This window comes from Culex pipiens, chromosome 1 (assembly GCF_016801865.2).
Source record: "Culex pipiens pallens isolate TS chromosome 1, TS_CPP_V2, whole genome shotgun sequence".
Classification (NCBI taxonomy): domain Eukaryota; kingdom Metazoa; phylum Arthropoda; class Insecta; order Diptera; family Culicidae; genus Culex; species Culex pipiens.
This window is the reverse complement of record NC_068937.1, coordinates 134,997,702-135,020,921: the sequence shown is the minus strand read 5'-3', so window position 1 is coordinate 135,020,921 and position 23,220 is coordinate 134,997,702. Positions and strand designations below refer to the sequence as shown.

Here is a 23,220-nt window from a genome sequence, read left to right as displayed (position 1 = left end):
ATTATGCGCCTCTCTAACGCCAACGGGCGCGACCATGTGGCCACCAGACACACATCAGACAACTGGAAAGAAGACTGAAAGGAGCGCGACCCTATGCCTTGAAACAGCATGAACAGCAGCGGGTGCAGAATATAAATTCAGAGAGAGAGAGTGTGATGTATGAGTAATCGCACCCCAAGCAGATTTAAGCAAAAGCTGGGATGTGATTTGAATGCTTCTCTTTTTTTGGTTTTGGGAAACCTTAAAACTATTTTTAAGCTCGATTTACGAGCGCCAGTCTCTCAAACCTCGATTGCCCAACCCTTTAATTATCAACTCAACGAGCCGGCTTGTGTACGCGGAGGGCATTGTTACTTTGTAAAAGGGGGCAACAACAAATGGACCTACTACTGATACCATAAACGATCATACAATTACGCTCGACTTGTCCTAAACGTGCGGCTAAACTTTTCACGCACTTTTCAAAACGAAAAAAATGAGCATTGTTTTGCGTGCAGTAACACCTCGCCCAACTTGCGTGATAGAGTCGTCAACCTCGTGATTTTTGCTTCGCCGATTATGCGTGCACCGCGGCGTAGCACCACCTCAGGTTCGTAATCAACGTCGACCAGTTTGCTGAGGGAATTAATAATGCGCCACAATTAGCATGTGGCGCGTTCGCGGTCGGTGGTTTGGTGATTTAGTTTGGGTTTGTAACCACATTGAAACGATGAATGGAGAGCTAAATTAAGTTTGAAGTGAATGACAGAGATTTTCCGAGGAAAAGTGTGATGAATGTTGGCTTGAATCATGTCTAAAGCACTATTTGAAATGAATTCAAGGAATCATCGTTATGGTTAACTCCACGCAGTAGGGCTGGCCAAATGGGATGACGGGTGTAATCGTCCCAGCATTCAACAAGATGCTTTGGCTTTTTTTCTTTTTTCATCTGGAAATGTAGTATAAATGGATCTATTTTACGTAGCATTCAATTGTTTCAAACTGTGACCAGACAGACAATGATGCAGCTCATATTGTACCTTTCCCCTCCAATGACCACTGAACTGAAGCCGCGTTACATCATTTGTCTCGGTGCTGTGTTTTCCTGCCGGTTATTGTGTATTTTCCTGGCAGCAAGCAAATAAAAACCACATCACATAGTTATACGCGCTAACAAAACAGCAGCTTCGCCCCGATGGAACATAATCCATTATCTCGCGTTTAATTTCGCGCATTTCACGAGTAATAATAACAGCAAAACCAACGATTCGAGCAACATCGAACCGTCGAGTGGCAATCTGTTTGCACTTCCGTCTCTTCAGCTCTATCTATCTGTATAGTAGCGAGCTAGTTGACGGTGCTCGCTCAACACACTATCTAGCCGCGAAGCCGATGCATGTTGTTATTGGCGGCAAGGATTAGCGTTTCATATTGCACCACCGTGAAAATGTTATTATTCCTTGTTCAGTTATTCTTTCAGCAAGGCGAATCAAAATCCAATTCGACGCCATAACCAGGCATTAAATCGCCGAAACGAACCCGTTCAACTGAGCGCGCGCGCACCAAAATGGCTTAATTTTAAGTCGATCGACTCGTCGAGGAATCAATCGAGCGTGGATTAGGGGAACCCCACCCAAAGTACCCCCGCTCAAGTACCGACTTACCTCCGGTGGATCCCAGACGCACTCGCCGGTCGTCAGGTTGGCGTACATGTGCTCCTTGGTGCGAGGTTCGATGATTTCCACCCATTCCACTCGGCTGTCCGGAACGAAAGAAGAAACACAAACACTTATAAACTGACTTCTTAGTAGTCCCCTCCTCTCACAACAAAACCCGAATTCCAGACGATTTTCCCCTCCCTCCACCGGTTCAAAACTTGAAGGATGCTGCTGCCCGTAACCTCCCAAGTTTAGTGCAGCACCAAACTTCCGCCGGAAATGTTTGCCATTCGGTGCTGGTGGTGGTGGCTTCGAGCAGACACTTTGCAAACTATTTGGCCACCGACGACGCCGGTATGATTAGCATGCATGGGAAACGATGATGGTGACAATGGGGCGACGGCGATGCAGGTGCCATCAATTTGTGGATAAACGGGGCGTTGTTGTTGGATACATTTTGATATATAAAAGTTAGGTCTTGAAAATAGAACCTTTCTCGCAACGACATTCGTTGCGATTAGGTAGAACAAGATCTGGATGTACAAGAACGAATCACAATATGAATGACGATAACAACAGATTAAAAACAGTCGAAGCTGGTTCTTCAATATCTCTTGAAGGTTTCATAACGTGCTTTTCTTCACAGTACCATCGTGGGTTACTTATAACGCCAATGGAATGTACGAACTCCATGCAGCTACGTCTCAATCCTTTGTAAAACAGTGAGTCCTGCGTACATGTATTTTACAGTTTTGCAATCTGAGATCGTCAGCTTCTCTAGTATCATGCTCATGGATATCCCTTGCGCGTATCATGGTTTCCGTCAATATTGTGGTACCATTTTTTACCATTGCTTCTCTCACAACAAGTTGCTAAAAATTCGACAAGCTGTCAGTTCTTGAGGCCGATATTTTTGGTTATTGAGGAACTTAGATTATTTGCTTCTCTCAATGCCAATTGTTGAGTCTTGAAACGCAGAGTTATTGCCTCTTTCACTGGAAATTGCTATGTCTGGAGAGCTCGGTAAGCTGTCAGTTCTTGAAGAAGATATTGTATAGTCTGTAACTGCAATCGGCTCGTGTGTCAATTTTTTATCCCTTTTTCAGTGCATGTCGTACCAGTTCCTTCAGACTGTTGACTTCAGTCTTTGCTATCATGGGCAGCAAAGATTTTCCAGACATCCTGTGTTCAGCCCTTCTCGCCAACCAAGTTCCCGTCTGGTGTGGTCTAGTTCATGCATGTGTCACGCCCAAAATAAAAGGATACACCACCACCGTGTCACTTTCCATTTTCCACCGGCTTTTCCTCCTGGCCGATGTCTTTTTCATCGTCGTCGTCGTCATCGTCATTCCTGCAGCAGAAGACGGTGAAGAGTTGAAAGACAGGAACCGCACACAGCTAACCAGCCAGCCCAACAGAGGGACCATTCAAAAGCATAACAGATGATGATGGTTTTTTCCTGTTTTTGTGTTCCTCTTCTCTATGTGGCAAATGGAACCCCAACCAGCCAGCGGTAGCAGATCGGTCGATGTCGCCAACGCCAGAACCCAGAGACACCACCAACACATGTTCAGGGCGCTGGGAGCTGCTGGTGTTGGTGGGTGCATGTTTTCCCGTTTTCCTGCCTCTATCCTCGTTGGCTGGGGGAAAAGCTCGGAAAATGTGTGTATGTTCTCCAAGATGGCAAATCCTCAGGGGTCGCCGGCCGGGAACCGGAAGGTTTGCGGCAGGTGGAGGGGGAGGAAAATCATCGGTATCGATTTTGACGGAATCAGCCGCAGCAGGGTTTCGATTGGTCTTTCCGGATGTTGCGGCTAAATTTGCACCGGATGACGTCCAACTTTGACTTTTCCAAGGTTGGTGCAAATTTTCCAAAGAAAACCACACAAAAAACTAAAATTTTCCGTATTTTCCACAGAACGCACCTTTCCGATGTTGACATTTTGCCTGATTCTTCTGTTTCTTCCTTTCTTCGTCGCACACTCCACTTCCCTTCTCTCTCTCTATCTGCCCTGCGCGCACACACTCCGACCCCGTCCCGTGTGCGTGTGTGTATTCCTTCTCGCTCACTCACACGCACACACTGAATCACTCATGCAAAATTTTCTTCCCGTTTTTTTACGAATCTTTCTTCTGTCGCTTCTTCGTTGCGCCTTTCGCTTCGTTTCCCTTCCACACTTTTTCACGACCACGAAAATCGTAACGCGCAGATTTTCGACCACAAAATAAATTACAGTGCGGCTGTGCTACATTTTCACCGGCGGAAATGCACGCGTGAAAAGTGTCACACACACGCGATCAAAATCCGTGAAAAAATGACCGACGGACGAGACCGAACACACACCGAACGACGAACGAGGGGAGGAAAGAGGGCAAAAACACGCACGAAGACAAACACGGCGCACACACGTCCGAACGCGTCGCTGGTCGGAACTGAAGTGATGAAAATTTTTGTTTTCTGCTTTGTCGCGAGCGAGGAACGCTTTGGTGGTGTGCGTGTGCGGTTGGTGCGGAGTTTGACAGTTTGAAAAGTCAACGCGAGTCAAGGGGGAGGTAGACAGGTGAGCGAAATTTGACGGAGGGGTACGTTTTTGTTGGGATATTTAAATTTTGCAAATTTTTGTTTTTGCTGGAAACATTCCGTGCTTGGATTGACTGATAAACGCAGTAGGTTTTATTGTGTCGAGAGCGGCATGGTAATTTTAATCCTCAAATATGAGGAGAAAGATAATGATTTCCAGGCCAATCTCAAGGCCAATGCATTCTAAAAATTTTAAAAAGCTCAACTTCTAATATTTTAAAATTTCGCGTTTCTGGATTTTTAAAATTCCAAATTTTGGAATTCTTAAATTCTGGAACAAATTCTGCAAAATTCTAAATTTTGAAGTAATGAAATTCAAAAAAATCTGAAGTTCTAAAATTGTGATATTCATAGTTTTCTAAAATGCTGAAGGATCTGAAATTGTTCAACATGAAAATTTAAATTGTTAATTATTTAATAATATTTTTGGTTTAAAAACATAACATTATAAAAATAAAATAATGTTAATTTGAAGATCCACTACACGTGAACATTTCTAGAGTTTTTTTTTAAATAGGTCCAATAAACATATGAAAGACAATAGTTTATAGGTCCTTTTCAAATAAAACTCTAGATTTTTTGCTTTGACTTTTTTAACGGAAATTGTCATAACTCTGAATAGAAAACAGTTAGAGTCCCACTTTTTGTATCAGGTCCTGTATTGCAGATTGCAGCGATTTTTAGACAATCGTGCAACTTGTGGAAAGCTCTCCAACAAAGTGCACACCTCAAACTACAGCAGAAAAAACTGTCTGAGACACACACCCCTGTCTGAAACTGTTCTAATGTGTTCGAAAGCATCAAAGCTCAGTCGAAACACGCACCACTTGGATACTAAAGCCCTATGTAAATTTTTATGTACAACGGTAAAAAACACTATTAAAAACCATTTCTGATCACTTTTTTTTTTCATTTAAAAGCAAAAAAAAAATTGACAAGACAACATTTTTTCGATGGATCAACTATGGTCCCCTTGGAACGAGCTGTCAAGTAGGAGCTTTTCTGTCAAGAAGGACCGCGAGGTTAATTTTTCAAAATTGATTTAAAAATCCATTTTAAACTCTTTGTGGTCCTACAAAGGGTCATTGTACTCAGAAAAATAAGCTTTATCGCTGTGAACAAAAATATCAGCAATCTAAGCTTCATTTTAGGACCCAATTGTTATGTTTTTAAAAATATAAATTTAAAATTCCAACATTGGGTTAAATTTTACTTAATATTTATTTGAAAGTTTAATTTATGCCTTACCTGACCTAATTCTACCACCTTGGCAGATGACTTTTCCGCGCGCGCAATTTTCGACTTCTTTAACAAATTTGTTTACATTTTGATTTCCCGATCAGGAACCGTTTACAACAAACTTCCTGTGCATTTCCCGGCGTTCCGGATCCAGATCTTCCCGTGCTGCATTCCAAAACGGTGTTTTGTTTTTCGTTTCTGTGATGTTTTGACTGTAAAGTGTATAAAGTCGTTTTAGTGTAGTTAAAATGGGAATTACCGGTCTAATTCCGTTCCTCGAGAAAGCTTCTCGGAAGTGTCACCTCCGGGATCTGCGCGGCCAATGTGTGGCCATAGATTCGTACTGTTGGCTCCACAAAGGTGCGTTCGCCTGCGCGGAGAAGCTGGTCCGCGGAGAGGCAACGGACGTCCACATCCAGTACTGTTTGAAGTTTGTGAATCTGCTGCTGGCCAATGAGATCAAGCCGATTTTGGTTTTTGATGGAAGGCACCTTCCGGCGAAGGCCGGCACGGAGGCCAAGCGGCGAGAGTCGCGGGACAGCTCGAAGAAGCGAGCTGCGGAGCTGTTGAGGATGGGCAAGGTTGAGGAAGCGAAGAGTTTCCTGAGGCGCTGCGTGGACATTACTCATTCGATGGCGTTGGAACTGATAAGGGAGTGCCGGAAGCGGAACGTGGATTGTGTTGTGGCTCCTTATGAGGCTGATGCACAGTTGGCGTTTTTAAACAAGAAGGGGATTGCGCAGGTTGTTATTACGGAAGATTCCGACTTGATGCTTTTTGGGTGCAGCAAAGTGCTGTTCAAGTTGGATCTGACCGGAAGTGGGCTGTTGATTGAGAGGGAGAAGCTAGCGGTGGCCATGGGATGCAAGGAGGAGAAGTTCACCTTTGACAAGTTCCGGTACATGTGCATTCTTTCGGGGTGTGACTATTTGGACTCACTTCCGGGGATTGGATTGGCCAAGGCGAAGAAGTTTGTATTGACAACGGAGGACACGGACATTCGAAGGGCGCTGGGCAAGATTCCGGCGTATCTGAACATGCGCCAGCTGCAGGTCTCGGAAGAGTATAAGGATAACTTCCTGAAGGCGGATGCCACCTTTCGTCACATGGTCGTTTACGATCCCACCGAGCGTAAGCAAACCCGGTTGAACGATCCGGAAGAAGTTGGGACTGATCCGGAGTTGTGCTGCAACGCTGGCACGTTTTTGGAGGATGAGATCGCGCTTCAGCTGGCGCTCGGCAACGTGGATCCGTTTAGCATGAAACAATTGGACAACTTTCATCCGGACGATCCGGAATGCCAACCTACCGGTGGTAAAACCTCCAGTTGGAACCAATCTTCCGTGACGAAGCACGCGAGCGTGTGGAAGACAAACTACGTGCCACGACCAGCGGTTCTGGACATTCGGCAGAACTTCGCCACCCAGACGTCGCAAAAACCAAAGGAATTCATCAAACGACCCGTCCCGAACCCGGACTTTGAGGAAGGGGAGAAGAACGAAACCATCGACGATGTGCTGCACGCGTACGGAATCAAACCGAAGGACGATCCGCCGCCGCTAAAGCGGCTTTGCCTGACGCTGTCTACCGATAAGCGGACGAAGCCGGTTAATTTTGACGAGGTGGAAGCGTTGGAAGCCATGGAAGCTCTGGAGGCCAGTCCAAGCAAGACGAAGCGAAATCCGTTTGTGGTAAGGGTTATTTATTTAAAACTTAGACAGATTTACTAACTACCCTTTTCTTCAACAGGTCAATTCCACCTCTTCGAATCGACGCAGTGCGCCGGCAGACCAACTCCTTTCCCCAACCAAACTCACCCCGGAAACCAGTTCCTTGCTGCGCAACGTTAGCCCGGTCAAACGGATCGAGTTCAAACCAACCGAAAAGCTCAGCCGCTTCAAGCGCACCGTTTTCGCCAACGAAGGCCAAAAGATCATCAGTCGGTTCTTCTCGGCTGGCGCAGCCAGCACCAGCGTCAGTCCCAAAACCGCTCCCACAACCCCCAAAAAATCTTCCCCACTCAAACAGGAAACCAACCTGTACCTCATGTCCCCGGAGGCGAAACTCGCTCACCGGGGCGAACAAACGCCCACCAAAAAGCGCAAATCGTCGGAGCGCACGGAAATCTCCGACTCGCCGAATCCGCCGTGCAAGGTGGAACCCGCGGTCGAGCAGGTTGACAGTGGTTTCGTGGAGGAACCGGAGAGCGGGTTCAGCTCGTCGCAGAAGGAGAACGAGGACGAGCAGAAGGGCACCAGTTCCCGGTTGGCGCTCGATTTTGGTCGCAAGGAACCGAGCCGGTTTGGGCGGGAATCGGCGAGCCAAAATGAGGACGTTGGAGTGGTCAAGATGGCAGAGGAGGATGATGATGTGGTGGAGATCGTAGAGACGAAAGAGGTAAAGACTGAATTAGCGGTGGTCAGTAGTCAGACGATGCGCAGCTCTGCTGCGGAAGCGAAGGCCGGAAGTAGCTCCCAGCAAAAGAAGAATGTCGCTTGTCGGCGAGTTGGGCTGGCGAAGGGAAAAGCCGTGAAGGACACAGGACCGACGCAGAGTAAACTTTCCATGTTTGGATTTCAGAAGAAGTGGGTTTTGACGTTATCTTACTTTTGCTTGGAAATGACTAAATTTGTTCTATTTTCAGATCTCAACTAAAATAAGACACAATTTGAAGATATTAACAAGCTCACTGCCTCCTGAAAGCATTTAAGCGTATGATATAACGGAACACCTGTTTCATTTAAGTTTGTTCTATTATGTTTTACAATGAAAAGTTAACGTTGAAATAAGAAAAAAATGGACTTGTTTTCTATTACTATATCATTCACTTCGAACGGTAGAGTTAGTTAAAATCAGTTGCTTTCCTATTACGGACGTAACCAATATATACATCGACAGGTTTTTTCTGCTTTACAAGGTATCAATGTTCACCGCACAATCTACCGACCAATCGACAAACTGAATCTGTAGACTTAAAAGATAAAAGATGAAATTGGTTGATAGTTCGGTGGATTTTTTTTCTGTCTCTTCAGCAGAGGTGAACAATCAGGAGACTTAGGCTTCTCTGCATCGAAACATCGAAATCTTTGTCGGTGTTTGAGTCGTTTCATAAAATTGACAAATAGCGTCGTCAGTGGCGATAGAAAAAGTTCACTATTCTTTCGATCATTGGTATTTCTTCTGGAAAAGATCTTTGTGGCATCTTCAATCTCCTCCAGGTGTTTCAACAAAAAAGTCCGCTAAGTCGGAAAATCCTTCAGAGCCCGGACTTCCTCCCGCTGATCATACAGCTCGTTGTACATGTTCGCCACCATTTCTCTTCATAACTTTTCGTTGAACTGTAAAATAAGAAGTGTTGGAATTTCGAATAAAGAGAAAACGTAGTAACGCAACTAACAAATAAAAAGTTTATTCAAGAGTAAGACAAAATGTGTCATCAAGGTCTACGTAGTTACTAACTAGGGTTGAAGATAATGAATCTCCACTCAAAATCCGGCGTGGTTTACGTCTATCAAGCTGGCAGATGTCAGTCAGCGGATGAGTCGCCGCGTCGTAGTCCGCTTCTTGTTCACGAGCAGCGTTGTTTGAACCGTCACTTTTATCTCCGTCCTCTGCGCTATGGTCGATTACGACCTGCTGGCGCTGGTAGACTTTTGTGCCAGGGGCGTTGAAGTTGTCCTCCAGCTCATATCCCCGACTTTCGGAGCGCGTGTTCCGGAATTGTTGATATCGTCCGGATTCATGTCGACCATGATCTACACGATACGGTGTTCGGCTACGACGGCCGTCCCTACCTTGGGGTGGGTATGGGAACGTGGCCCGTTGAATCTCCAAATAGCCAGGTTCGTCATTTTCTCGTGCGATCTTGGACAGGTCGTCCGCGCATCTCTTAAGTTGTGTTACAAAGTTAAGAGGAACGTCGACTCTTGGCCAAATCGTACATACGTCAAGGCCTAGGTCTTTGCCAGCCTGTCCCAAGTTGCTAGCTTTCGACAACAACGCGTAAAGAATGTGGGTATCAATTGTTACGGTCGACATGATGACCGTGACCTGAAATGGATACGGATAAACAGATTTTAATTTAATAACTTCGAAACATCTCGGCTCTATTCATTATCGTTATGTCTAGGTGCTAGAACGGACCAGGGGGCAGAATGGGCCACCCTTAGTTTTATGCTATAGACTAGATTTAGACCAATCATAAGGCAAGGGTGTTATAAAAGACGTAAAATAACATCACCCCACCGAAACCGACATTAACGACATTATTTTTTTTTTACAAACCGCGTGAATGTTCACTGACAAAACTACGCAAATGTTATTTATTTTGATGCCAAGGACCTATTTTTTATGAATTATTTTTAAGTGATTTTTTATGATTTTTTTTCTTATATAAAAACATTGAAGGGAACATTCCAAAGCATAATCCTACTTCACTGAATTGAAAAATGTGTATGTTTTTGTAAGGTTTTCGTAGTCGTAAGGACACGTGGACACTAGTTAGAATATCTCTGACCCCACCCTTCCCTTTCGGTCGTCGGAACATCCTTGAGGGATCCCAGTAGTTTCCCAATGTGTTTACATTTGATACTTCTTTTTTCAGAAGGTTTGAAAAATTTCGCATATAATGTTAATTTTGGCTTTATCGAGGTTCAACATCTTTGGTGGAAAAAAACACGTTTTCTATTGAGGTTTTGCAGCGCGACTGCGTTTCAAATGTAGGTGGCGCCAAAATGATGTTACTTGCCTAAAGTCGTATGCCTTTCTGTCGATTAAAGAACAAAATCGCTTATTTCTCATGATTCCCTGCATCAATCTTCATGAAACTGGTTGCAAAAGACGAGAAAAAAATTTTGCTTTAAAATAATGAACATCAACTTTTGGGCGCGCAAAAATTTGTGACCTTTTTCTTTAAAAAACATGTTTTGGAACACGAAAAAATTAGTTTCCCCGTATATATCAATGAAATAAACAGTTATATAGTTGATAACAGATGTGTTAACGTATATTCAACAATTTGTATTGATTTTTGACAGACTTTCTTGCCAAATAGTTCAAATTACTATCTTTTTCTAAATCTACAGTTTTCTCATAGAAAAATCAAACAAATATTGGAAAGTTATACACCAAATTGTTGGAAATAATTTTTCTCATCCGAATCCGGCATAAGTTTTATAAAAATGTTGATTAGGAAGGAAAAAACACATTTTTTCTAAAAATCATAGGTTTACGCTATTTGTTCATAGGTGGCGACACGCGTCTTTTAGCTTTGCTGCAAATTCTCTATAGATTTTAAAAAAAAAATGTGTTTTTTCCTTCATAATCAACATTTTTATAAAACTTATGCCGGATTCGGATGAGAAAAATTATTTCCAACAATTTGGTGTATAACTTTCCAATATTTGTTTGATTTTTCTATGAGAAAACTGTAAATTTAGAAAAAGATAGTAATTTGGACTATTTGGCAAGAAAGTCTGTCAAAAATCAATAAAAAATGTTGAATATACGTTAACACATCAGTTGTCAACTTTATATCTGTTTATTTCCTTGATATATACAGGGAAACTAATTTTTTCTTGTTCCAAAACATGTTTTTTGAAGAAAAAGGTCACAAATTTTTGCGCGCCCAAAAGTTGATGCTCATTATTTTAAAGCAAAAAATTTTTCTCGTCTTTTGCAACCAGTTTCATTAAGATTGATGCAGGGAATCATGAGAAATAAGCGATTTTGTTCTTCAATCCAGCAGAAAGAAATGCGATTTTTGGCAAGTAACCTCATTTTGGCGCCACCTACATTTGAAACACAGTCGCGCTGCAAAACCTCAATCAAGCAGAAAGGAATACGATTTTTGGCAAGTAACCTCATTTTGGCGCCACCTACATTTGAAACACAGTCGCGCTGCAAAACCTCAATCATTTTTAATACGCTTCGATCCCACGTTCGATCCCCACTTTCAAATTCCCAAGTCCGAAGCTGCAACCGAAAACAGCACCAACAATTGTGAACAAAAGCAAAATACTCACTTAGTGATAATTAATCGCAAGAATATTAATTTCAGTTTCACACGCGACTAGTCACAGCCTGACACTAACTAAGAATGATGCGGTTTTTTTTTGCTGCGCAACCAAGCCTGGGGCAAAAGGATTAGGATGCGAAGGTCGAAATAGATCAATGCCCAAAAACGGAACTGGTTGAAAGTGAAACACCATTAGCACGACTCACATCTCTCTTTTGAATTTCGATCGTTAGTTTCGCTTTTCGCCGCTATATGCTAGTGGCGCTGGTGGCAGTTAGGAGAAAGCGGTGCAACCCCAGAGCGGCGGAGTTCAGCCCGGTCGAAAACGAACTCAGCAAAGTGCGATTTTCAGTTACAGTGTAGGATGGACTTTGACAAGACGGCGGTTTATGAACAGCGGCCATTAGGTCATCTGGCGGTTTGTTTGCAGCGGCCATTAGGTCAACTTTGACAGTTATCTGCTTCACCTTCTTTGCCCATCACTCCGTTGTGGAACGCGGCGTTGTCGTCAAAGAGCTGTTGAAGTTATGTTTGATTTTGCAATTTCTGGTGGAAATAAGTTTTGTTTTTCAAAGTTTAGTGATTAACCATAGTTCCGATGCTTTGATTAAGCTCGTTAAACGATTAAATCCCAGTGAAGTGACGATTGGAGGTGGCATTTGCAGTGTTGCAGTAAAACGCTTGGATTTCTTGAAGATACCTTGCCGAATCAATTTAAAGGTTAGTAAACAGAATTTTTACCAAATACCTCTTCCAATTTGCAGTAAAATCATTAATCCGCATCTCAAAGATGCAAATTTCCTCATTGCGTGATTTGAATCAAATTTTGGTCTCTCTTGATTTAACTCCGGTTTCTGCCAGCAGAGCAGATTCCGTGATGCGTGCCGCGTGCCGTGAAAGGGGGCCAGAGTTGACCTAAACGCGTGCTTTCCCGCTCTGACGGCAGGGTTGGCGATTTGTTTTGGTGCCGTCTCTTTCTCTTTACCGAAGGGAATGACTTATGAGAACAGATGAGAACAAGGGGTCCATCAATTTTTTTTTGTTAAAATTAAATAAATTTGATGCAATTAAAATTATATTATATATTTACTTTTTACCATTCTAAAATGTTCTGCTGATAAAATTACACTTTATTGTTTACGCTTTTCTTTTAGTATTTTTTTTTGTACACGCTCATCTCGAATAGCTAATTTCTGAGTTATTTTTCACTCACATTTTGCGGACGTAGACGCAGAACGTTGCATCAAAAAATTTGCAACTGCAACTTGCAATTGAGAGATTCGACAGAAACGTGCACGCATCCTGGTGGCGAGTAGAAGCACTACGCAACGATGTTCGGAATGACAGCGTGCTTGGAAATATTATTTTTTTTGCAGTTTTTGATTTTTATTTCCTTCAAATATTTTTTAACGTCGATGAAAGTTATTGTAAAGTGTGGCAATCGCATAAACGAATCGAATGATGTATAAATCATAGGGGCTGAGTTAATTTTTCATGTTTTTTCCTCAAATTTACCAAAAAGATCTTTTGAAAAATTGATTTAAATATGATTCATTTGATTGATAATGCTCCTTATGTGTGTATTATTGATAGAACAAACTATTAGAGTCATATTACAGCATAATTACAATAATTTTCTCAAAAAATTGCCAGTTATTCGATTTTTTTCCAAAAAATTCCAAAAAATCACCAAAATGCATTTTTAAGGTCAATATTTTGGTCAAAGGGGAAGAAAAGTAAAGTTTAAACACTTTTACATAACATTTCATCATTACTTTTAACTTTTGTAACATTTAACTCAAGTTATCCAAAATATCGATCATCTTTTTAGAAAAATCGTTGAAATAAAATACCAGTCACAATTAATCACTACAAATCACCACGCATTATGATCGTTAGCGAAATTGCCACACTTTGCAATACCCCTCTTTTCTGAAAATGCTTGATTTTTCATCATAAACGCGATTTTTCCCTAAAAACTGCTCAAACTGTATGGGGGCTGTCATTCCGAACACCGCGGGAACAACAGCGAACCTAGCGGAAAAAACATCGTCGAATTCTTCAATAAACAAAACATTTCAACAAGCCTCCTTTCCGTTGATTTGTATAGGCAATCAAACGTCAAAATTACCCCCCACTAGAGGGCGCTGAAACTTGGGGTGATGTTTTCATTATAACCTACAGCGAGTAAATTGGTTTGAAATTTGAAATTGTTTTATTTCATCATAAAATCGACATTAATAGCAAATTTTACCATTTTCAGGTAAGAAATAAGTAGCTTAATTGATATAAACGAAAATATTTTTGTGATGGCCGATTTAACCTGTTCATTATCTGATTCAAAATAAGGGAATGTTTTAATCAACCAAAACTTAACTAATCAATTGAGAATGTAGATTATTCAAGTGGACAAATATTTTTTAAGGTCACTTCTACCATAAAAGCAAAGCTCTGCTTAAAAAATGGTAATTGGAATGATTTTCAAAATTAGCAATCTAACCTCATTCTCGCGTTTTCAATCCGGATCTCAGAATTTTCAATGAAAATGGCAACTTAGCAAAAAAATCAAAAAGTCAATCGATAGAACTTTTTATTTCTTACCTCCTGTTAACTTTGTTTTATTCCAAAAGATCAATTTTCTTCTAAAAAACCTTAAAATAGTTTTCACTCCCCTTTGCACTTATCACGCAAAAACGTAAACGTAACCTTGCACCAAAGTTCTCCTACTCGAATGTAGGTGGCGAATCGAATTTTTAGCTTTGGTTTTGGGGGCCTATATGCATCACTCAAGTATACCGCACTTAGAACACCTCAATATTGAGGTTTTGCAGCGCGACTGTGTTTCAAATGTAGGCGGCGCTGCTAATGAGGTTACTTGCCAAAAATCGTATTCCTTTCTGCTGGACTGATGAACAAAATCGCTTATTTCTCATGATTCCCTGCATTAATCTTAATGAAACTGGTTGCAAAAGACGAGAAAAATTTTTTGCTTTAAAATAATGAACATCAAATTTTGGGCGCCCAAAAAAATGTGAACTTTTTCTTTAAAAAACATGTTTTGGAACACGAAAAAATGAGTTTCCCTGTGTATATCAATGAAATAAACAGTTATATAGTTGATAACAGATGTGTTAACGTATATTCAACAATTTTTATTGATTTTTGACAGACTTTCTTGCCAAATAGTCCAAATTACTATCTTTTTCTAAATTTACAGTTTTCTCATAGAAAAATCAAACAAATATTGGAAAGTTATACACCAAATTGTTGGAAATAATTTTTCTCATCCGAATCCGGCATAAGTTTTATAAAAATGTTGATTATGAAGGAAAAAACACATTTTTTCAAAAAATCATAGGTTTACGCTATTTGTTCATAGGTGGCGACATGTGTCTTTTAGCTTTGCTGCAAATTCTCTATTGGTCATCTATGTATAGGCCCCCAAAACCAAAGCTAAAAACTCGATTCGCCACCTACATTCGAGTAGGAGAACTTTGGTGCAAGGTTACGTTTACGTTTTTGCGCGATAAGTGCAAAGGGGAGTGAAAACTATTTTAAGGTTTTTTAAAAGAAAATTGATCTTTTGGAATAAAATAAAGTTAACAGGAGGTAAGAAATAAAAAGTTCTATCGACTGACTTTTTGATTTTTTTGCTAAGTTGCCTTTTTCATTGAAAATTCTGAGATCCGGATTGAAAACGCGAGAATGAGGTTAGATTGCTAATTTTGAAAATCATTCCAATTATCATTTTTGAAGCAGAGCTTTGCTTTTTATGATAGAAGTGACTTTTAAAAATATTTGTCCACTTGGATAATCTACATTCTCAATTGATTAGTTAGGTTTTGGTTGATTAAAACATTCCCTTATTTTGAATCAGATAATGAACAGGTTAAATCGGCCATCGCAAAAATATTTTTGTTTATATCAATTAAGCTATTTATTTCTTACCTGAAAATGGTATAATTTGCTACTAATGTCGATTTTATGATGAAATAAAACAATTTCAAATTTCAAACCAATTTACTCGCTGTAGGTTATAATGAAAACATCACCCCAAGTTTCAGCGCCCTCTAGTGGGGGGTTATTTTGACGTTTGATTGCCTATTCCAATCGCGGCCAATACACAGCCAGTGTGACGATGTTCCTGTGGCAAGAGCAGCATATACAGATCACGCCATTCGGAGGATTGTTTCGAATCTCCGCCAAAGTCGTTTTGCACTCTGACAACAACAACATCGACACTGATTACGCGAAGGAGATCTCGTCTCGCGTGTATTTTACGAACAGACGTTCGACGTCGGAAAACACAACTCTCGTGCCCTGCCGTCGGTTTGGAGAGTGCTTACGGTAATCTTTGGGGGTGACAGTGGTGCTATTTTGGGGTTAAATGGTGGGGAATGACAGCTGTCAAATTTTTGTTTGGGTATCGAGGGGTCTTCCAATGGTACAAATAAAGTAAAAATTTCAGGTGATTTTTGTCTAAATTTAGTTTCACAAAAACTAAACTTACTTTTCCATAAATTTTGCACATGTTCTTCGCGCGGAAAATGGAATTGATAAGCCACGTAATAAAACACATATGGCTGGACCCTGGTCAAGATGGTGACCTCTCTCTCACAAGACGATGATGCTTCGTGATTGAGGGATGTTTTATTTACTTTTTCTTGTTGTCCTCGTCGACTCGACACTCGAGCCAGGCCAGATTGATAATATTCTTGGGAGCAGAAATGCCGATTTCAAACCCATTTTTTTTGTTTCGCTTTAGGGTGAGATGTGGTTTGCAAGCCTATGGATTGACCTAGCGGGTTAACTCGTGGAATTAAATGTTGTAAATTGATGAGTGAAGCTAATTTACAGTTACATCACATTTTTAGAAACAGCTTTGGACAACAGTAAAAATATGTTCAAAATCGATTTTTCTTGTAGTTTTGTAGAATTTAAATAGGTATCTGACAAGTCTGTGATTTTGGTTATCAACCAAGTGCTGTAAAAAAAATATCAAGACAAAAGACACCACACTAATCCACCCTAAATTCCTGCCATTCCCTCTAATCTGTACCCAAAGTTCCCACGGATTCATCAAGTTCAATTTAAATCTTCGCTTCAGTTGGTGACCAAATTACTTTTCTAGAGTTTTTTTTTATTAGGTCCTATAAACATATGAAAGACAATAGTTTATTGGTCCTTTTAAAAAAAAACTCTGGTTTTGTTTCCAACTGATCGCAAAACAGAATACTATCTAATCAGCAAACGTACGGCGATTTTTTTCTTACTCACTCCAATTTCATCGCTTTCTAATACCTCGAGGCTTATCTTCGGGTTCGATGGATGATGATAGGAAATCGCAAATTCCCCCTTCCTCCTCCCAGTATCGCTGGTATCGCTGGAAACAATGGGACCCCGCGAACTCGCGAAACCCGCGCCAATCGAACTTTGATCAACTGCACTGCGTAGGAATTTTTGAGGCGATATATTTTTATTTCTACAAACAATGCACTTGGTGCATTATCGCAGTCTTTGCTGGGTGCATTTTTTTATTGCTCTGATCACATGTTAGGTAATTTTGTTATGCAGTGCGCGAGAACAATCAGCTGGGATTTGTCGATACGTGCGGTACGCGAAAGGAAAATAAAAATCAACTGTAATTTCTAAACATAACCTTTGGAACGAGGAAGAAAAGTTTTAAAGTGATAGGACAAGAGATACCCTTATCAGGCAACGGCGTTTTAATGCTAGTTGACTTTATTAGTCTGGGCATTTTTCTCGTCGAATAATGAGCGCAAAATGAAAGAAAACTTTTTTTCACAAGCAGACAAAATAAACATTAAGACAGGATTAAATATGATGTTATCCCACCATTGCATTGATAAAAGTTAGATAAATAATGATATGTTATATTTGTCTTTTTCAATAATCATTATATTGTGAAGAGTACTCGGTTTAAACCAGGTCCGAGTAACGAAAAGGACTTTTTAAAAATAATTTTATGAAATAAAAATATTGTAAGGGCGATTTAATTTTTTTTTTGTTTATTTATTTGAGTTTTTTTTGCAGTTTTTTCAAATATGAGCAGTTCTTTGAAAAAATGGTCTCTAAAGAAAGTGTAAGGTTTTTTGCATTTATCTAACCGAAACTTTTTTTAAACAGTAAATAAATAAATTTGAGTGAAAAATTATTTTTAAAGAAATATCGATGGACTCTTCGTCATTTTTGCATCAGACATCGAGCTCGGATTGACCTAAAATATGCCAAAATTAATAAAAATATATTTTTGCAATTCCGTCGTGAAATTAATAAAAATAACAGAATCGAAAAGTATTACGAAAAGTAATATTTTTCAATACCTTAAAACTTATTTTTGCAACTTGCTGTATAAACTACTATACCGGACTTGGACTGACTTGATCCTAGCTGTCCCACCTCGCTCCGCAAAAAAAAGACTTGCTGTATAAACTACTATCTTTGCTAACGTTTATCATCATTTTTAAATCTACCCTAACATTTGAAAGGGCCCAACACACTAATTTTGAACCAAAAAGAAAGTAAGGGTTGATTAGAAAATTTTGAAAATATTTGTTTTCGAGAGATCGGAAAATTTCACATTAGTTTCATTTTTTAACACTTTAAATCGGAAGCATGGTTGCTGAGTTATCGTCACTCAAAAATTCAACGCAGTTTTGGTAAAAAAAATTTCTGATCTTTCCTTAAATTATTTTCAGACATTGTCAAGCTTGGTCACGACGATAACGAAATTTCAGTAAAGTACTTTTCAATTGCTAATATGATTTTTCATCTAAAAAAAATGCTAAAAAACTATTTTTTGACTCAGTTTTCAAAAATTATCATTTCATTAAAATTGGCAACACTGCCAAATTTATGCTGACCAACTTGTTCGCAAAATTTGCCAAAGACGTGATGTCTCGATCGATAAAAAATCCGTTCTCAAGATACAGATTTTTGAATATTTTTAAAGCCTTTTTGTATGGATTTGCATCGACGAACCAATGATGCAAAATACAAAAAAAAAATATTTAATTTCTAGATTTTTTTTTTGAAGGATCCTATAAGCTATTGTGTTTCATATCCTTATAGGATCTTTAAAAAAAACTCTAGATTTGCTTGTTCTTGTGAGAATTTTTCATGAAAACCCGCCAAATTTTATGAAAAATTGTATGGAAAAACTTATGATGCAAAATGGCTTTTTTTAAAAAGAGTAGTTTCATCGAAATAAAAAAAAAACAATTTAAAACCCTTAAAAAATATGCGATTTTTTATAAATTAATTAATTCAAAAGCAAGTTTAAAAAAAATATTGAGTAACATCGGTGGCCCCCTCGTAATTTTTCAGCAAGCCTAGGGAGCGTTCTTTTATTACGTAACGCAGTTGGGGGGAGAGGGGGGGTCGGAGGCCGTGTTACGCTCCATACAATTTTTTTTTTAATTTGTATGGAAATTTTGTTACGGGGGGGGGTCTAAAAATCCATTTCATTTTTTTGCGTTACGTAATAAAAGAACGCTCCTCTAACGATCACTGATTGGTTTTAAATATTCCTAGAATTTTTTGATATTTTGTAAATTTTGACAGTTTCATAACCCGTGGCTACCAGAGATGTTTCGAATTTTCCGGTTCTTACTTTTTCATCGTGAGCCATTTTAGCTGAGGTTAATTTTTTTCACGATTCATATTTTTTCTCCAAAAAGTACTGCTAATTACTATAGTCGAATGCAATCAGTTGCATTAAAAAAGACGTGGTCGTTTCTATGGTGTTATAAACAAAATAACAAAAGCTTTTTTTGCGATTGATTTGATGTTAAATCATCAGGGAAAGCTATTTGTGAGTTTAAAAGTAAAACAATACACGATAAAATAAGATTGAACTGTCAGAAAATTTAACAGTCAGAAATACAGTTAAAAGTCTTAGTTTTTATCTGATTATCCAAAAGCCTCGAAAAAAAAAATCACTTCGGATAATCGTATCAAGTTTTTTAAATTTTATATTGAATTGTTGAGGTCAAATACGACCCCGAAAATGCCTTAAATTGATTTGAGAATTTGTAATCCAAGATGGCGGTCAATAAGGCGGTAATCCGGAATCGGGACTGTAAATGTATAAAAATTAAAAATCTTGACCGCATCGGAAGCTCTTCTGCTCTTATATAGCCAATTTATATAGCAGAACTATGCCAATCGAATGACAACTACTACGCAGAACCATAAGTAGGGTACAATAACCGCTCAACCAGCGACACACTCCATACTCGTCTCGAACGCAACAACAAACATATCGCAAGTGCTAATTTACTGCTCCAACAATCGCTCTGTCCGGTGCGACCACAGCAAGCCATGACAGAACTCGTATTACCTATAGGTACAGCGAACACCAGACAGCTTCATCACATCCGAGGGACGACGACTTGCCGACCGGCCGGCCTACTAAGTCAACGCGTATCAAGTGTATGCTGCGTATCAAGCCTACTACGATATGAGCGCGCGCGCCAAGGGGCTTGCCAATGCGATGTTCTTAGAGGTGGACCCCTCGCAGAACTATATACTGAGTGCGCTCTGTACGTACACTTATCAGCGCGCGGGTTTACTGTGTAGTCACATCTACTAAGTCGCCGCTCAGTAGTACCCGAGAGAGCTCGGGGTTCATGTTTCTACAAAACACTCGCCCCAGCTGCAGCCGACTTTCAGTCGCATTTCACTGACCGACATGTTCGGTTCGGAAGCAGCATCGGTTGAGTTTAACCTTCGTAACTGTGGTGGTCTCCGAGACCGAGACCAAGACGACAACGTCGCGGGCTATCTCTAACCGACTGGGTTCACGGTTCAGCGGGTTCCGAGTTGGTTGGTTTCGGGAGGTTCGGATTTCTTTTTTCGGTAATCGCCGACGCCGCGTTTTTGGACAAGTGCCAAGCAAGGGTAGTGCGGTGAGGTGAATCGTCGGTGACGACTACGGTGGTGGCGTGATCGATCCGGAACTGCCGGATTTTGGGGGCTTTTGAGAGGTTTCTCCTCCGCGCAGCTCAGCTCAAGTGTAACGCACCACGCAAGAAGGAAGACAAGTGTTTTTTTGAAGTGACGAGTTGGGCTTCTTTATCTGCTGATAAATTGATTGAACAGGTGGTTCCTGCCGGTGTCCAGAAGCAGAGTAGACAAACTCTACATTGTCCCGACCAGCCGTCAGTGTTGTGTTGTGTCAAATTAAAAAAAAAAAACAAAAAAAAAGTCACAATGGTCGGAATCGTCGAAGTGTTGCTGTTCCTCGCCGTCGTTGGATACTTCTTCAACAAGAGCAGGTACCTAACAACCGCCCAATGTTCTTAGTAGTAGGCTTTGATCGACCTGTCAGTCGCGCAAGCAAGCTATATTGCGCACTTTGCGCGTTCTCGTGCTGATCTGCCGCTGCCGAGATGACCTCTGGGCTAGGCTCTCTAAGTAGGCGGCGCGCGATCGCCCGTTGATTACGGCGCGGAGAAATTTTCCCAACCTTGGAGGATCGATCGCGGGCGCGAGTACGAATTCGTCGTCGTCGGTTTTGTTTGTTTGTTGACGGTTCGAGAGCGAAATGGCAACACCATTCGCCTACTAGAGGCTTGAGTACTAACGTACTTGCAGCAGCAATTCATTTACTATTACCTGCGCCTGCTGCTGGCGTCTTTGTTCGGCGCTTGTTCTGGTGTGGATGTCATTGAGTAATGCTTTGACAAGGAAAATAAAGCAGTTTCTTTACGGCATTGTTTGGGTGTGAATTGAAAATACGAATTGCATTTCCTTGGAATAAATTGGTTTTCAATAAATTATTTATATCCACCTATCACTTGGATGATCTTTTACAAGTTTTTTATTCGTCTAATGCCCAAATATTTCATCTAATATTTTTATTTTTCCCTTGTTCAGGAGGTCGTTTTGATTAACTTTTGTTCTACGAAAAACTTTACTTCTCTTGTTTCATTTTTAGTTTTTTAATTTCATTTATCATGTTTTTACTATCACTTTGTTTAGTCGGGACACTTAAAAAATTACTACATTCTTATTTTGGCATACAATATAGGAAAAGTTTGTAAAAAAATACAGCCAAAGTTGACCCCAGAAAAAAAATCATTTATGAAAAACATTGGCAAGTTCACAAAAAAACAAGTCAAACTTCAAGAGTTCTTCTTTCCAACGTTCTTCTTTTAAACATCTAAAATTGGTAAAAAAAAGGATTTTTGGTGAATTTTTAGATTGAAGCCTGCCTAGAGGCGGGGTTTGTAAAAAAAAAAAACATTTTTACTCAAACTTGCTGATGATGAATCGACCAGGGGGGCAGAATGACCCACCATTGGATTTGGGCTTTAGAATGGATTTAGACTAACTGTAAGGCAAGGGTCTTATAAAGGACGTCACATAGCATCACCATACCGAAAACGACATTTGAATTCATTGTATTTTTCGAATTATGAGCAAAAATGTAAATTTATTGACAAACCCACGTAAATGTTGTTTATTTTAAGGTTTTTAAATAAGCTTTCTGAAAAGATTGATTTTTTGAAAAAGTTTGTTCAATGCTTATAATGTTACTAGCTGTTACTACCAAGGTAAACAAACAACAACGCAACCTTCAAATCATTTAGAGGCTTGGTGTTGGAAGTGTTAAATTAAAATCCACTTGGGGCAGAATGGACCAACCTTATCCTGCATTTTCCTTAGCATGCTATGAATGCTTGATTAACACCGCGACGTCACATGTCAAACAGCTACCACGTGATTGTAAAATTTGCACTAAAACAGTTTTTTTTTCTTATTTGGAGGTTTAGAATACAGCTAAATATTATCAAGATTATTTTGAATTCACTGAGAACTCTATAGTTCAAAAAGTAACAAAAACACATTTTTAGGCAAGCTAGTCCACGTGGTAGTTGTTTGACATTTGGCGTCGCGGTGTTCATCAAGCATTCATAGCATGCTAAGGAAAATGTGATGCTTTTCTGGGGGAAACCGTTGGTTCCGAAGACCCCGGATGTTATGCCGTTGAGCCCGATGAGGGTTGAACGAATCGACCTGGTCTCTTCGGGAAAGTTGTTCTCCAGACGATTCCGCTCATTTCTAGCCATCCTAGAAGTTTCTACATGTTATCCCCAGGCCTGTAGGAGCGAATGAACAAACATTCAAAATTTCCCATTGTAAATCCCATATAAACTTGAACTCGCTTGAGACAAGCCAGTTTTCAACCAAATGAGCTGAAATTTGACATGAGAGTCCGTATGGGTATGCCCTACAAGGGGAACCACACCAGCACTTGATCTGAGAACATTTCAAAATCCGTATCCACCCTACTGGTCATACAAAATGCGTGCATAAATATATAAAAATCTGTATTTGAGATGGATTTTTCTGATCGACTTGGTGTCTTCGGCATAGTTTTGGGAGACCCAAATCAACATTCATCGTGGAAAAATGTATGGAACATTAAAGAAATTACATCTTGTAGCCAGACATCTAGACATAGCAACTAAAATTCGAATTTTTAAAACCCTGCTTTTTCCGCATTTTATTTATGGAGATTTCTTGTACACAAATGCATCTATGGCAGCCCTTGATCGACTTAGGGTGGCACTTAATTCATGTCTAAGATTTGTTTATAGCCTTCCAAGAATATCTAGAGTTACTCACTTGCAGAAAAAACTTATTGGATGTAATTTTTCGCAATTCTATAAATTTCGTTCATGTGTTAACTTGTTCAGAATTATTCATACTAAAAAAAC

The 23,220-nt window shown here is 40.1% G+C and overlaps 4 protein-coding genes across 8 annotated transcripts in view; 2 read left to right on the top strand and 2 right to left on the bottom strand.

The window, feature by feature from the left end:
- The window catches only part of LOC120418383 (rho GTPase-activating protein 39), a 51,515-nt gene extending 47,435 nt beyond the window's left edge, over positions 1 to 4,080 (bottom strand). For both annotated transcript variants that reach the window (XM_039580757.2, XM_039580758.2), the window contains exons 1-2: positions 3,563 to 4,080; positions 1,644 to 1,737 (exon numbers count right to left, since the gene is read on the bottom strand). In XM_039580757.2, coding sequence (XP_039436691.1) covers positions 1,644 to 1,737; positions 3,563 to 3,579 — 111 coding nt within the window. In that variant the 5' untranslated portion in view covers positions 3,580 to 4,080. The remainder of the gene's footprint in view (positions 1 to 1,643; positions 1,738 to 3,562) is intronic.
- Positions 4,081 to 5,521: 1,441 nt separating this feature from the next.
- Positions 5,522 to 8,260, top strand: LOC120418362 (exonuclease 1). Its single transcript, XM_039580722.2, has 3 exons — positions 5,522 to 7,148; positions 7,207 to 8,042; positions 8,102 to 8,260. The coding sequence occupies exons 1-3, from the start codon at positions 5,706 to 5,708 to the stop codon at positions 8,115 to 8,117; spliced, it is 2,295 nt and encodes a 764-aa protein (XP_039436656.1). The 5' UTR covers positions 5,522 to 5,705; the 3' UTR covers positions 8,118 to 8,260.
- Positions 8,261 to 8,864: 604 nt separating this feature from the next.
- Positions 8,865 to 20,014, bottom strand: LOC128092468 (uncharacterized). 2 transcript variants are annotated; one of them, XM_052706339.1, is made up of 2 exons: positions 19,836 to 20,014; positions 8,865 to 9,507 (listed from the first exon to the last, which is right to left on the bottom strand). In XM_052706339.1, the coding sequence occupies exon 2, from the start codon at positions 9,493 to 9,495 to the stop codon at positions 8,866 to 8,868; it is 630 nt and encodes a 209-aa protein (XP_052562299.1). In that variant the 5' UTR covers positions 9,496 to 9,507; positions 19,836 to 20,014; the 3' UTR covers position 8,865. The 2 variants fall into 2 exon arrangements, with proteins under 2 accessions (XP_052562299.1, XP_052562303.1); XM_052706343.1 differs by lacking the exon at positions 19,836 to 20,014 and adding an exon at positions 11,481 to 11,599.
- LOC120418332 (glycerol-3-phosphate acyltransferase 1, mitochondrial) overlaps positions 11,957 to 23,220 on the top strand; it is a 26,063-nt gene continuing 14,799 nt past the window's right edge. Inside the window, exon 1 of one of the 3 annotated variants that reach the window (XM_039580669.2) lies at positions 11,957 to 12,193. Coding sequence is in view for 2 of the 3 variants with exons in the window: in XM_039580670.2 (XP_039436604.1) it covers positions 20,708 to 20,772 (65 nt within the window). In the remaining variant the exon portion in view is untranslated. Of the gene's footprint in view, positions 12,194 to 20,190; positions 20,773 to 23,220 lie in introns of those variants that run through there. The other 2 variants (XM_039580670.2, XM_039580667.2) reach the window with 2 other exon arrangements.